The 12,612-nt window shown below is 46.7% G+C and overlaps 1 protein-coding gene across 1 annotated transcript in view; it reads right to left on the bottom strand.

The window, feature by feature from the left end:
* The window catches only part of NUAK2 (NUAK family kinase 2), a 72,730-nt gene that overhangs the window by 35,856 nt on the left and 24,262 nt on the right, over positions 1–12,612 (bottom strand). The window contains exon 2 of the mRNA XM_040337555.1: positions 3,297–3,417. Coding sequence (XP_040193489.1) covers positions 3,297–3,417 — 121 coding nt within the window. The remainder of the gene's footprint in view (positions 1–3,296; positions 3,418–12,612) is intronic.

Here is a 12,612-nt window from a genome sequence, read left to right as displayed (position 1 = left end):
GTTTTACTGCCCCCAAACTGCAAATATAAAAACAAGCCCTTACTGTTTTGAGCCCCTTATAAAGGACACCTGCTCCATGCACTCTGGTGCTCTGGGATGGTGGGTCTTCAACCCTTCCCTAGTTTAAGGCCACAGGTTGGCACACCTGATCCAGACAATGCAGCAGAACACAAGTGTACAAAAGGAATGTCCAATTAAAATGAGAATTACCAGCTTAAAAAAAAAGTTTGTTTAAATAAAGGCATTGCTTAAGAACATAAAAAGCATCTCCTTGTATGCAGTACTTGTAACCACGTCCCACTATTGCCCAACTAGATCACAATTTCCAGACAGGCTCTGCGATACAAAACGATAACTTCAGGGAAACAGAGGCCAACTGCTCCTTCTGAAAATTCCAGTTGCCTTGCTATTGTGTTGAACCAGAGGCCTCAATTCTTTTAACATTACTGATCCAACAACAAACATGCATTTTAGAAATGCGGATTAGATTGGCTGCACATTTGCTCTGCATCAGTGATTTAAGGTGCCGAATACAGAAACAGCAAGACAACTGGCATTTCTAGAAGGAGGGCAGCAATGGCAGGCTCCTTATTTTTTTCTCAGCGCAGGTTTCCATTATGTTTTTTTTTTACCAAATTACGAATCCCTACAACATACTGATCCCTTCTCAACAAGTGCATGTGGGTGTTTTACATATTTAAAGTGGTTGTTAACCCACTTACAAATTCTACCATCCCCTCTGTACCATAAGTGTCCCTGTGCTTGTGTATTGTAAAAAAACTGACAGATTGTACCTTTATAAAGCTTGACGCCTGTCACTCAGGTACAGATCAGCAGATTTTTTTACATTACACCGGCACATTTATTATAGTACAGAGAGAATGGGAGGATTTAGCTGCAGATATAAGAGCAGCAGTAATGGGGGGGGGGGGGGGGGAGAGAGAGAATGAGAGGAGACACAGGACAGCGTATTATGGAGGCACGTATGCAGACAACGGTGGGTGGTTGATATATATCAAAGTCAGTGTACAGGGGGGAGGTATAGCCAGGCAGGATCAGCCAGGTATTTCAGGCGTTACAAGGGGCCAAATTGCACAGCACAAGCACTGCTGTATAACATGCTTTAAAGGGAACAGGATCTGTTTCTTTTGGGTTAACAAAAACACTTTAAGCTTAAAATGAGGTTAATTATTCAGTTAGGTAATTTTACCGTGTGCTCTATGCCTCAAGGGGGATTTTTTTTTTTTTAAACCAACCTTTAATAAGCTACAGATCTATTGTTCTAAAACAGGCCAACTAAGAGGCTGTGTCAGAACAGCAATTTCGAAACATGACTAGTCTCAGTTTTCAGACAGTTCAGGAATTAAACTTGCTTGCATGAGGAAAACTATACCTGCACAGCCATGTCCTGTACCCTGCAGCTTATAGACCTGTACAAGCATGTCACTCCCTAACATGTGCCGATTTCAAGGGGTGCGGCTTTGTTATTAAAAGTGGGAAAATCCCAACTCGCAGCATCACATTACAACAGTGTTGCCACCATGAACTCTAAACTGCATTCAAAGAAAATGTATTTTTAGTTTTGATTCAACATGTATAAATACTTAAGTGGTCCATTGAGTGACCTTGGTGTATAGTTATTCACTTTAACCACTGGACCATTTTGCTAGTCAAAGACCAGGCCACTTTTTGCGATTCGGCACTACGTCGCTTTAAACTGACAATTGCGCGGTCATGCTTCCAAACAAAATTTACATCCTTCCCCACAAATGGAGCTTTCTTTTGGTGGTATTTGATCACCTCTATGGTTTTTATTTTTGCGCTATAAAACAAAAATAGTGACAATTTTGAAAAAAAAAAAAAAAGCTATATTTTTTTTATTTTGCTATAATAAATATAAATATCCCCCCCCCCCAAAAAAAAAATATATAAAAAAAAAAATTCCTCAGTTTAGGCCGATATGTATTCTTCTACATCAGGGATATGCAATTAGCGGACCTCCAGCTGTTGCAAAACTAAAAGTCCCATCATGCCTCTGACTCTGGGTGTCCTGCTTGCTATGCCTCATGGGAATTGTAGTTCTGCAACAGCTGGAGGTCCGCTAATTGCATATCCCCGTTCTACATAATTTTCTAAAAAAAAAACAAAAAACAACGTTTATTGATTTGTTTGCGCAAAAGTTATAGCGTCTACAAAATATGGGTTCGTTTTATGGCATTTTTATAAAAAAAATTTTTTACTAGTAATGGCGGCGATGAGCAATTTTTATTGTGACTGCGACATTATGGCGGACACAGCGGACCATTGTCATTTTTACAGCGATCAGTGCTATAAAAAATGCACGGATTACTGTGAAAATTACACTGCCAGTGAAGGGGTTAACCACTAGGTGGCGTTGTAGGGGTTAAGTGTGCCCTAGTGAGCGATTCTTACTGTGGGGGCTTTGTGTGACAAGACAGTGATCGCCGCTTCTGATTACAGTGTCATTGTCACTAGGCAGAGCAGGGAGATGCTCGTTTACATCAGCATCTCCCCGTTCTTCCTCACCGTGAGACGATCGCGGGTATACCCACGTTCGGCTCACGTCAACAATGCCGCTTCCTTAAAGGGGACGTATATACACACACACACACACACACACACGTCCTTGTGCCCAGGAGTGCCATTCTGTCGACGTACAAGTGCGTGCGGCGGTCAGCAAATGGTTAAAGTGGTTGTAAAAGCACAAGGGTTTTTACCTTGTGTGCGCAGCAGCCCCCCCCCCATACTTACCTAAGCCCCCTCTCAATCCAGCGATGTCCACATGAGCCTTGGCCCTCCAGGGACTTGCACTCCTGATTGGCTTCAAATCAGGAGACACAGGTGGCGGGGGGGCCATGCTCGGGAGCGCGCCTGTCTGGGTATCCCACAGAGAGCTGCTAGCTGTGGGCGCACCCGGCAGGAGGGAGTGGCCAGGAGCACCACCATGGGACCCGGGACTAGGAGGATCTGGGCTGCTCTGTGCAAAATCATTGCACAGAGCATGCAAGTATTTTTTTTTCTAAAATAAAAGGAAGCTTTGGTTTTACTTTAAAAAAAAGGTCATCACAGAGTAGTGGTTCGAGTAGTGTCTATAGACTGACATTGGGATCGAGCCTGCACATTGCAAACGGCTTATGTAAAGGGAAATTGGCATTATGAGCTACTGCACTTTTAATCTCGTCTCCCGTTTTTCCTTACGGGACCTGCCTGCCCATTTAGTTTGCAATATTCTACTTCAGAAACATATGTTCGTATTCTAAAATAGTTATCCTTACCTTCATATATCGATATAATATGAGGATGGCAGAGCGAGCTCATTATCTCAGTCTCTCTCCGGATGTGCAGCATATCCTGCTCATCTTTTATACGATCTTTGCGGATTGACTTAATGGCCACCTAGAAACAAATATATATACACATCAGTAATTTTATATAATAAATAAAAGTGTAATCCAGGTTTTAGCATTCATTTTCTTTTTTTTTTTTTAAACACAACAAATACTGTCTACTACAGAACCAACAAGCATTAAGGGTCAGTTTAGACATTTTAATTTCCTAGGACATGGTGAAAGGGGCAGGTCTTTACAAATGTCGATACCTATAGTAAAGAGAAACTGCTCAGGATGTATTACTAAAACTCTAACATTTACAGTATATTTTTAATAGATTCACTCAGTCAGTCAATAGCAAGATGGACTAGTAGAGAAATATTCTAGTACTACAAGACCATACTTATGCATTCTGCACCATATGTGATTTTATACAAAGTCAACAGTTGACTGGATCCAACACTAAAACCAATTAAAGTAAAGCATGTCTAGGAAATGAGGCGGCTTTGCTGCCTCCTTCCAAGCCAGTGACCAGGAACACATATACAAATCAGGAAAGTCAGAGTAGTCACAAGTTAAAGCGGTTGTAAACCCTCCTATCTTTTTCAGCCAAGGAAGCTGCCATCTTGGCCTTTGTTCAATCTTCAACTGCCATGAAGCTGCACATGTGATCAGTTATGACACCAGCCATTGGATGGTTTGACAGTTTGGTTGAGAGCACAACCAATGTGCAGTTAGCATTCCCGGCATGCCGGGAATGTTAACAGTTTTTTTAAGTGTTACATCGATGGGTTTACAACCGCTTTAATGTACTCATTTGTTTTGAAAGATATCCAGTGTGCATAAGGCCTAAGGCCCCATGCACACGGGTCGCCGGTGCAAACTCTGCTAAACACACGTTTTTAAATGCTAAAATTGGCGTTTAAAAATGCCTGTTTTGCCGCGAATTTTGCGGCGTTTTACCGCGTTTGCGTTTAGTTAAGAAACATCATAAGACCCTCCCTAGGCTCAAAAAAACAGTATTATTTAACCATTTCAGCCATTTTGTGAGAGCAGAAGTGTACTTGTATTTAGCGTGTCACTTGCACATCACCTGCCACAAGCTGCGGATTGTCCACTTGCCCCGTCACCTACCACAAGTTGTGAATTGTCCAATTGCCCCGTCATCTACCACGTCACCTGGCCACGCCACCTGCCACAAGTTGTGGATTGTGCACGTGACCTGCCACAAGTTGTGGATTGTCCCCTGGCCACAAGTTGTGGATTGTCCACTGGCCATATCACCTGGCAATGCCATCTGGCCACATCACTTGCCACAAGTTGCATATTGTTTTGCTTCTGGAAAAACGAGGTTTAACGCAACTGCCTAAAAACGTCAAAAAACGGGTGCATGGTCACATAGGATAACATTGAATGTGTTCAGGGGCAGTTGAAAAAGCTGTCCAACTGCCTCTGAACACGCGTTTACCAGCGTCTCATGTGCATTGGGCCTTAGGAGCTCAAAGTATTGAAGCACCGTAGAGTCAGCATGGCTAGCGTTTGCAGAATTAGAAACCAGCAATGTCAGCATACATATTTTTCTCAGGAAAGGTTTCTTTAGCATCGTCAAAGAATCCTACACTATTGGCACTGCGTCGCTTTAACTGACAATTGCGCGGTCGTACGACGTGACTCCCAAACAAAACTGCCATCCTTATTTTCCCACAAATAGAGCTTTCTTTTGGTGGTATTTGATCACCTCTGCGGTTTTTATTTTTTGCGCTATAAAAAAACAAAAATAGAGCGACATTTTTGAAAAAAAAAAATGCAACATTTTTTACTATAATAAATATCCCTAAAAAATATTATATATAAAAACATTCCCCCCCCCCCCCCTCAGTTTAGGCCGATACGTATTCTGCCACTTATTTTTGGTAAACAAAAAAAATAAATCGCAATAAGTGTTTATTGATTGGTTTGCGCAAAAGTTATAGCGTTTACAAGATAGGGGATCGTTTTATGGCATTTTAATATATATATATATATATATATATATATTAGGGGTGCAACGGATCAAAAAACTCACGGATCGGATCGATCCTCGGATCAGGAGTCACGGATCGGATCATTTTCGGATCAGCGCAAAAAAAAAAAAAAATGTGTATATATATATATATATATATATAATTATATATAGCTGTAAAAACATCAAGATTGTAATTTTAACAAGTCCCAAACAGCCTCACCTGCTTCCTCTTTAATCCACCCCTGAAATGTGCTCTCCCCCCCCCCCCCCCTCTCACACTAGTGCTTCTCTGCTAATATTCCCTCTCCATGTCGGCTTGCCAGAGCCCAGTGCACAGCGTGACACGCCTCCCCGGGGAGGCGTGTCACGCTGGGCTCTGGCAAGCAGACTGGGTGGAGCAAGATCGCTCCGGAGCTAGGCCGAAGCCGGGGACTTTCCTAGGCCTAGGCTCCGGAGCGCTCCGCGGATCGCGGGGTGTGCCGATCCGAACAAGGTGGCCCGTTCGGATCACGGATCGGTGACGATCCGTTGCACCCCTAATATATATATATATATATATATATATATATATATATATATATATATATATATATATATATATATATATATATATATATATATATATATATATATATATATATATATATATATATATATATATATATATATATATAAGGGAGCGATTCTTACTGTAGGTGGGCGTGGCTGTAGGTGTGACATCACTGATCGTCGTTCCCCAACAGGGAACAGACGATCAGTGACACTGCCACAGAGAAGAACGGGGAAGGTGTGTTTACACTCCTCGCCCAGTTCTTCAGCTCCTGTGACCCGATTGGGGGGACACCAGCGGCGATGGGGTCCGTGGGTCCCGAGCTTTGGACCGGGTTGCAAGCGCGACCCACGGCTGGACACTTAAAGGGCAACGTACCTGTGCCCAGCCGCGCCATTCTGCCGACGTATATCAGCGTTCGGTGGTCCTTAAGTGGTTAAAGCCCAACTCTACCTTCTACTTTCAATGTACTTTTTGTGTTCCAAGCATCAGGAGCTGCCACAGAATTTACCAAAGAAAGCAGCACATGGAAAAGTATAGTAAGGCTCCCAAACAAAATTGCCATCCTTTTTTCCCCACAAATAGAGCTTTCTTTTGGTGGCATTTGATCACCTCTGCGGTTTTTATTTTTTGCGCTATAAACAAAAAAAAGAGCGACAATTTAAAAAAAATTAGTGCTGTCAAGCGATTAAAATTTCTAATCGCGATTAATCGCATTAATGTCATAGTTAACTCACGATTAATCGCGCGATTAAGGAGGTTCACCCTTTAAAACATTTTTTTTTTGTTTTCTTATTTATTTTAATAATATTAAATTGTGTTTTGTTTTTTTTTACATTTTGATCACTTTTATTGCTGTCACAAGGAATGTAAACATCCCTTGTGACAGCAATAGGTGGTGACAGGTACTCTTTATGGAGGGATTGGGGGGGGTCTAAAAGACCTCCAAGCCCTCCTTTGCACTTCAAAGTATTCAGATCGCCGAAAACGGCGATTCTGAATACTGTGTACTTTTTTAAATCCGGCGCCATTGGCAGCCGAGAAACCCGGAAGTGACGTCATGACGCCGCTTCCGTGGTTTCAATGCGGAGACTGAATCAAAGCCATTTACGGCTTAGTGTCAGTCTCCGCCTGGACACAGAACGCGGCAGATGGAGGATCGGGTCTCCCGGTGGGACGGGAGGCACGGTCAGAGCGGCGAAAGGCGGCGGGAGGGGGGGGGGGGGGATGTCCCCTCCCGCTCCTCCGGCATAACAACCGAGCGGCTTTTAGCCGCATCGGTTGTTATGTTTGGATAGCCGATCGCCCGCTCTAAACAACGGTACCGGGATGATGCCTGCGGCTGCAGGCATCATCCCGGTATAACCCCCGAACGCCGCCTCGTTAATCGCGCGATAAAAAAATTGACGGCGTTAACATGGGTTTGTGTTAACGCCATTAATAACGCGTTTAACTGACAGCACTAAAAAAAAAAATATATATTTTTTACTTGTTGCTATAATAAATATCCCATTTTTTTTTTTAAAAAACTATTTTTTTTCTCAGTTAAGGCCGATACGTATTTTTCGATGTATTTTTGTAAAAAATAAAACAAATAAAAAAAAAAAAAAAATCGCAATAAGCGACTGGTTTGTGCAAAAGTTATAGCGCCTACAAAATGGGGAACAGAATTATGATTTTTTTTATTATTTTTTTTTTTACTAGTAATGGCGGCAATCTGCGATTTTTATTGGGACTGCGATATTGCGGCGGACGTATCGGACACTTTTGACACAAATTTGGGACCATTCACATTTATACAGCGACCAGTGCTATAAAAATGCACTAATTACTGTATAAATGTGGGGGGCAAGGAAGGGGTTAACACTAGGGGGTGAGGAAGGGGTTAAATGTGTATCCTGGGTGTGTTCTAACTGTGTGGGGGGAGGGGGGTGACCGATGCTGTGTCCCTATGTACAAGGGACACAAATCGGTCTCCTCTGACAGCACGTGGAACTCTGTGTTTACACACAGAGCTCCACGTCCCTGCTGTGTTACCGACGATCGCGTATACCCGGTGGACATCGCGGCCGCCAGGTACACGCATCGGCTCTTCAGCGATGCGCCAGGACAGTGTTTACCCGCTGCGCGCCCCCCAGAGGCACGTGGGTAATGCACTTTAAAAGACGTCCACTTGGCACTTTAGAGCCGCGCTGTTGACGTCTTGTCAATAGCGTGGGTCTCAAGTGGTTAAAAAGGCCTGTTTTGCCGCGATTGCGTTTATAAGCGTTTAGTTAAGAAACATCATAAAACCCTCCCTAAGCTCAAAAATAGGATTTTTTTACTCACCGTAAAATCCAATTCTCCGAGTTCATGGACGGACACAGCAGCAATTGACCTTATGGTATTATATCCTTCCTTCCAGGAGAGACTAGGCAGAAAAAACAGCACTTCAAGTGTTAAAATGCTTTTCAGTACAGCTCCTCCCAGGGGGCGTGGTCCCCCGGGTATAACCCACTCTCTGACTCAGCAGCTCCAGTTCGTAACAAGCAGTACAAACAAAATGGAGGGGTGGTCCATGAACTCAGAGAAATGGATTTTACGGTGAGTACAAAAATCCTATTTTCTCTTCCGTTCATGGACGGACACAGCAGCAATTGACCTTGGGGAGGTCCCCAAGCAGTGTCAACAAATTAGAGGGGTGGGGGAAAAAAACAGCAATTAAGCTTCATCCCAAACAAACCAGAGTTCCTCAACAGAGGAACTTCAACCTGAAACAGCCGCCTGCAAAACCTTGCGGCCAAAGGAGGTATCCGCAGATGCACTCACATCCACCTTGTAAAACTTGAAAAGGTGTAGATTGACGACCAGATCGCTGTCTTTACACACACCTGTAAAACAGACGCCTGATGGCGGAAAACCCGAGAGGGATCAACCGCCCTGGTCGAATGCGCCGTAACAAGAAAGGGAGGCGCCCGCCCCTTTAGGGCATAGGCCTGGAGCTCGACCTGTCTGATCCACCTGAAAATGGAGGCCGACGAGACCGCCAGACCTTTCTCAGGACCATTCACTGACATGAACAGTGAGTCCGATCTCCGGAATGGAGCCATAGCAGACAAGTACGCCCGTAGGACTCGCACCACGTCCAAGGGAAGCAACGTGGCCTCCTTCGAGTTCTTCGGCTGAGGACATAAGGATAGTAAAACAATGTCCTCATTATAAAAGAGCCCTGCAAGACAAGGCCGCCAGATCAAAACCTAGTCTTACCAAAGGAATGGCTACTAAGAAAGACCACCCTCTGGGACAGAGAGAAAGAGGAATCTCCCGAATGTCCTCAAAACGGAGCCCTTTTGAAGCACCGAGAGGACCAAATTCAAGTCCCACGGAGGCAGTGGAGGACACACAGGAAGGTCACAAGCCTGACCCCCTGTACAAATGTACCCATCAGGGAGTGCGTCGCCAACGGTCGCTGAAAATAAACAGCCAAGGCCGAAATCTGACCCATAACCGTGCTTAAGGCGAGAGCTTGACCCACTCCCCGCTGTAGGAACAGCAGCATCTGGGACAGCACGTATGTGCGGGGGTGTCCTTTCATCTCTGCACACGAAGAGATGTAGGCCTTCCACGTACGATGGCAAATCCTATGTGAAGTAGACTTCCGTGCAAGTAGCATGGTAGAGATCACCGAGTCCGACGGACCTCGGACCTCCAGCTCCTGGCTCCCAACAGCCATGCCGTTAAAGCCAGCGACTGTAAAGCAGGGTGAGGAAAAAAAATCGGACCCTGCGCCAGAAGATCTACTCTCAGGGGTAGAATCCAAGGGACGTCTGCCACCAGAAGCACCAGGTTCGCGTACCAGGAAAGGCGCGGCCAATCCGGAGCGACCAGGATTGTTGGCATCCCCTCCGCTTCCACTCTGTGCAACAGGTGAGGGAGAAGCTTCAGAGGAGGGAAAGCGTAGATGTAGGCGATAGTGACCCCACGGTGCCACCAACGTGACCGACGGGTCCGCCCAAGGGTCTCTTGACCTGGCCACGAAACGTGACACTTTCCGAATGAGACGGGACGCCCGAAGGTCCATGCCTGGCGTGCCCCATTTTTGGCACAACTCTGAAAACACTTCCGGGTGCAACGACCATTCTCCCTGGTCCAGTGTTTGGCGACTTAGGTAGTCTCTGCTTGCCAACTCTGCACCCCTGGAATGTACACGGCCGAAAGAGCTGGAGCGTACCTTGTGGCTCACCGGAGGATGTGTGTAACCTCTACCACCGCGGCCGAGCTCCGTGTTGTCGGACTGGATCCTGACCGAACGGTCCTGCAGACCCAGAAACCACTTGGGGAGACGCAGCCTGATAGCCCGGAGCTCCAGGACATTGACTGGCAGACGGGACTCCACCCGAGTCCAGCGCCCTGGGATGACTGGACACTCCAGAACGCCCCAAGCCGGAGAGGCTGGCATCTGTGGTGACCAATGTTCGATAGCACGGCAAAAATAATCTCCCGGTCCGAAGTACCGGAGATGTCAGCCACCACACTAGGGAGGACCTGACCAGGCGACTTCACCCAAATATGGTAATCCAGAGACGAAGGGAGCTTGTCCCAACGTGACAGAATCTCTTTCTGCAACACTCGGGTGTGAAATTGGGCATACGGAACCGCTTCGAAAGAGGCTACCATGGGACCCAGAATTCGCTTGCAAAGGCGAAGCGACGACCACTGCTGGGTCGCAAACCGCTGCACCGCAGATTGCAGTGTCTGGAGTTCTTCCTTCGGGAGAAAAAAAAAACTTGCTTCTGAGGAATCCAGGACCAACCCCAGGTATTCCAGTCACTAGGACGGAACCAACATTGACTCCTGGGCATTCAGTAGCCACCCGAATCTTTTGGAGGGGCTGGCAGGTGATGAACCCATCCTCTCCTAAGTTTGAGCTTAAAGAAGCTCTCAGGAGAAAGTCGTCCAGGTATCCCACAATAGTGATTCCGCGCTGCCTTAGCAGGGCCAGAATCGGAGCGAGCACCATTGTGAAAACTCGTGGTGCCGAAGCCAGGCAGAAGGGGAGGGCCACAAACTGAAAATGGTCCTCTTCGACCGCAAAACGCAGAAACCTCTGATGTTTCGCGCGTATGGGAATATGCAGGTACGCGTCCCGAGTACCCAAGGATGCCATAAAGTCCCCCTGACGGAGGGACTACCGAGCGAACAATTCCATCCCGAATCTTTGCACTTTGACAAAAAAAAAAAAAGAGTTAAGGGCCTTGAGGTCCAGGATTGGATGGACCCCCCTCCTTTTTTGGGGACTACAGATTGGAGTAAAAACCCCTGAAACCGTTCCCTTGAAGGAACCGGTATAATCACTTCCCTGACCAGCAGATCCTGACCAACCCCTGACAGGGCCACCCGTCGTACCGGAGGAAGCTAGAGGCTGGAAGGAAAAATCTGTTTGGTGGACAAGAGAGAAACTATCTTGTACCCCAAGGAAATTACCTCGCAAACCCAGCGGTTGGAAAGAGGGATCTCCACCGAGCAGCGCATCCGCAAAGTCGGCCCCCCACCCTAGTGTCTGGCGGGGGCAGACCTACATGCAGAGGCAGGCTTGCGGTACCAGGATACGCTTTTTGATCTACAGCGGGCGCCTAAGCACCCTGAAAAACGTTTTCCTGCCGCACCTGGGGGCGAAAAAATAAATCGCTTGGGGGAGGTAAAGGAGGGACCCTGCTTATGACAAGGCTCCTTACCCTTCCCAGATTGTGGGAGCAGAGTGCTCTTACTGCTTGTAGCATCTATAATGATGTCATCCAGGGACGCCCCAAAAGGCTGTACACCCTTCAAGGGTAAGTCCTCCCAAGGACCTTTTAGAGGTTTGGTCCGCAGACCAACACTTTAGCCACACAAGGTGGCATAGGATCACCGCATAGGCCCTGGAGAGCAAGAGAAGCGTATCCAGGGCCAAACTGCAGGCCCTGCACCAACTGGTCAGCCAGGCCCACACTGAGCTCAGGAGCATTATGCGCCTCCAGCTCCTGCAGCAGGGACTTTGCCCGCTCGGTAATTGTCTGTGACACTAGAGCTTTGGCCAAAACTGGTCTCACTGCCGACCCCACTACTATGAACATAGAGCGGACCACAGCCTCAGCTCTCTTATCTGCGGGGTCCATAAAGGCGGGAGCCCCTTCCACAGGTAACGTGGTAGACTTGTTCAGACTGGACACCGGGGGGGGGGGGGGGGGGGTCCGCTGACGGAGGACTTTTTTTTCTCTCTAAAGTCTTCCTCAAGAGGATAACGGACCGCAAAGTATTTTGGTACATCAAAAACTTTCTGCGTCCGATCCCATTCCTTGTATAATATTTTGTCCAGGTAAGGTAAAAAAGGAAAACACTTTTGCGGTGCGGGGCGGCGTGCGGAACCCAAAAGGGACAGGCATCTCTGATGTCTCCGCCGTCCTCAAGTTTTTGAGTATCCCGCACCGCAGTAATAAAAGCTTCAAAACACCTTATCAAGCGCTGACCCTGAAGCAGAGTCATCGTCACTGACCGTGTGGGCTAAGCCTGCAACATCTGACATGACAGAACCAGAGGCAGCAGCAGGGTCTGGCTCCGTTTCAGAGCCATCTTCAGAAGCAGGCGGTTTTTACACCCCTTCTGGCAGCTTTTCACTTCAATCCTGGCGATAAACGCCTAAGGGACTGCCGTATGGGCTCTACAGAGACCGCAGGGGCACCAAGGGTTAA

Source organism: Rana temporaria, chromosome 2 (genome assembly GCF_905171775.1).
Source record: "Rana temporaria chromosome 2, aRanTem1.1, whole genome shotgun sequence".
NCBI classification, from domain to species: domain Eukaryota; kingdom Metazoa; phylum Chordata; class Amphibia; order Anura; family Ranidae; genus Rana; species Rana temporaria.
Note: the sequence above shows the minus strand (reverse complement) of the source record. Positions and strands in the feature narration are given on the sequence as shown.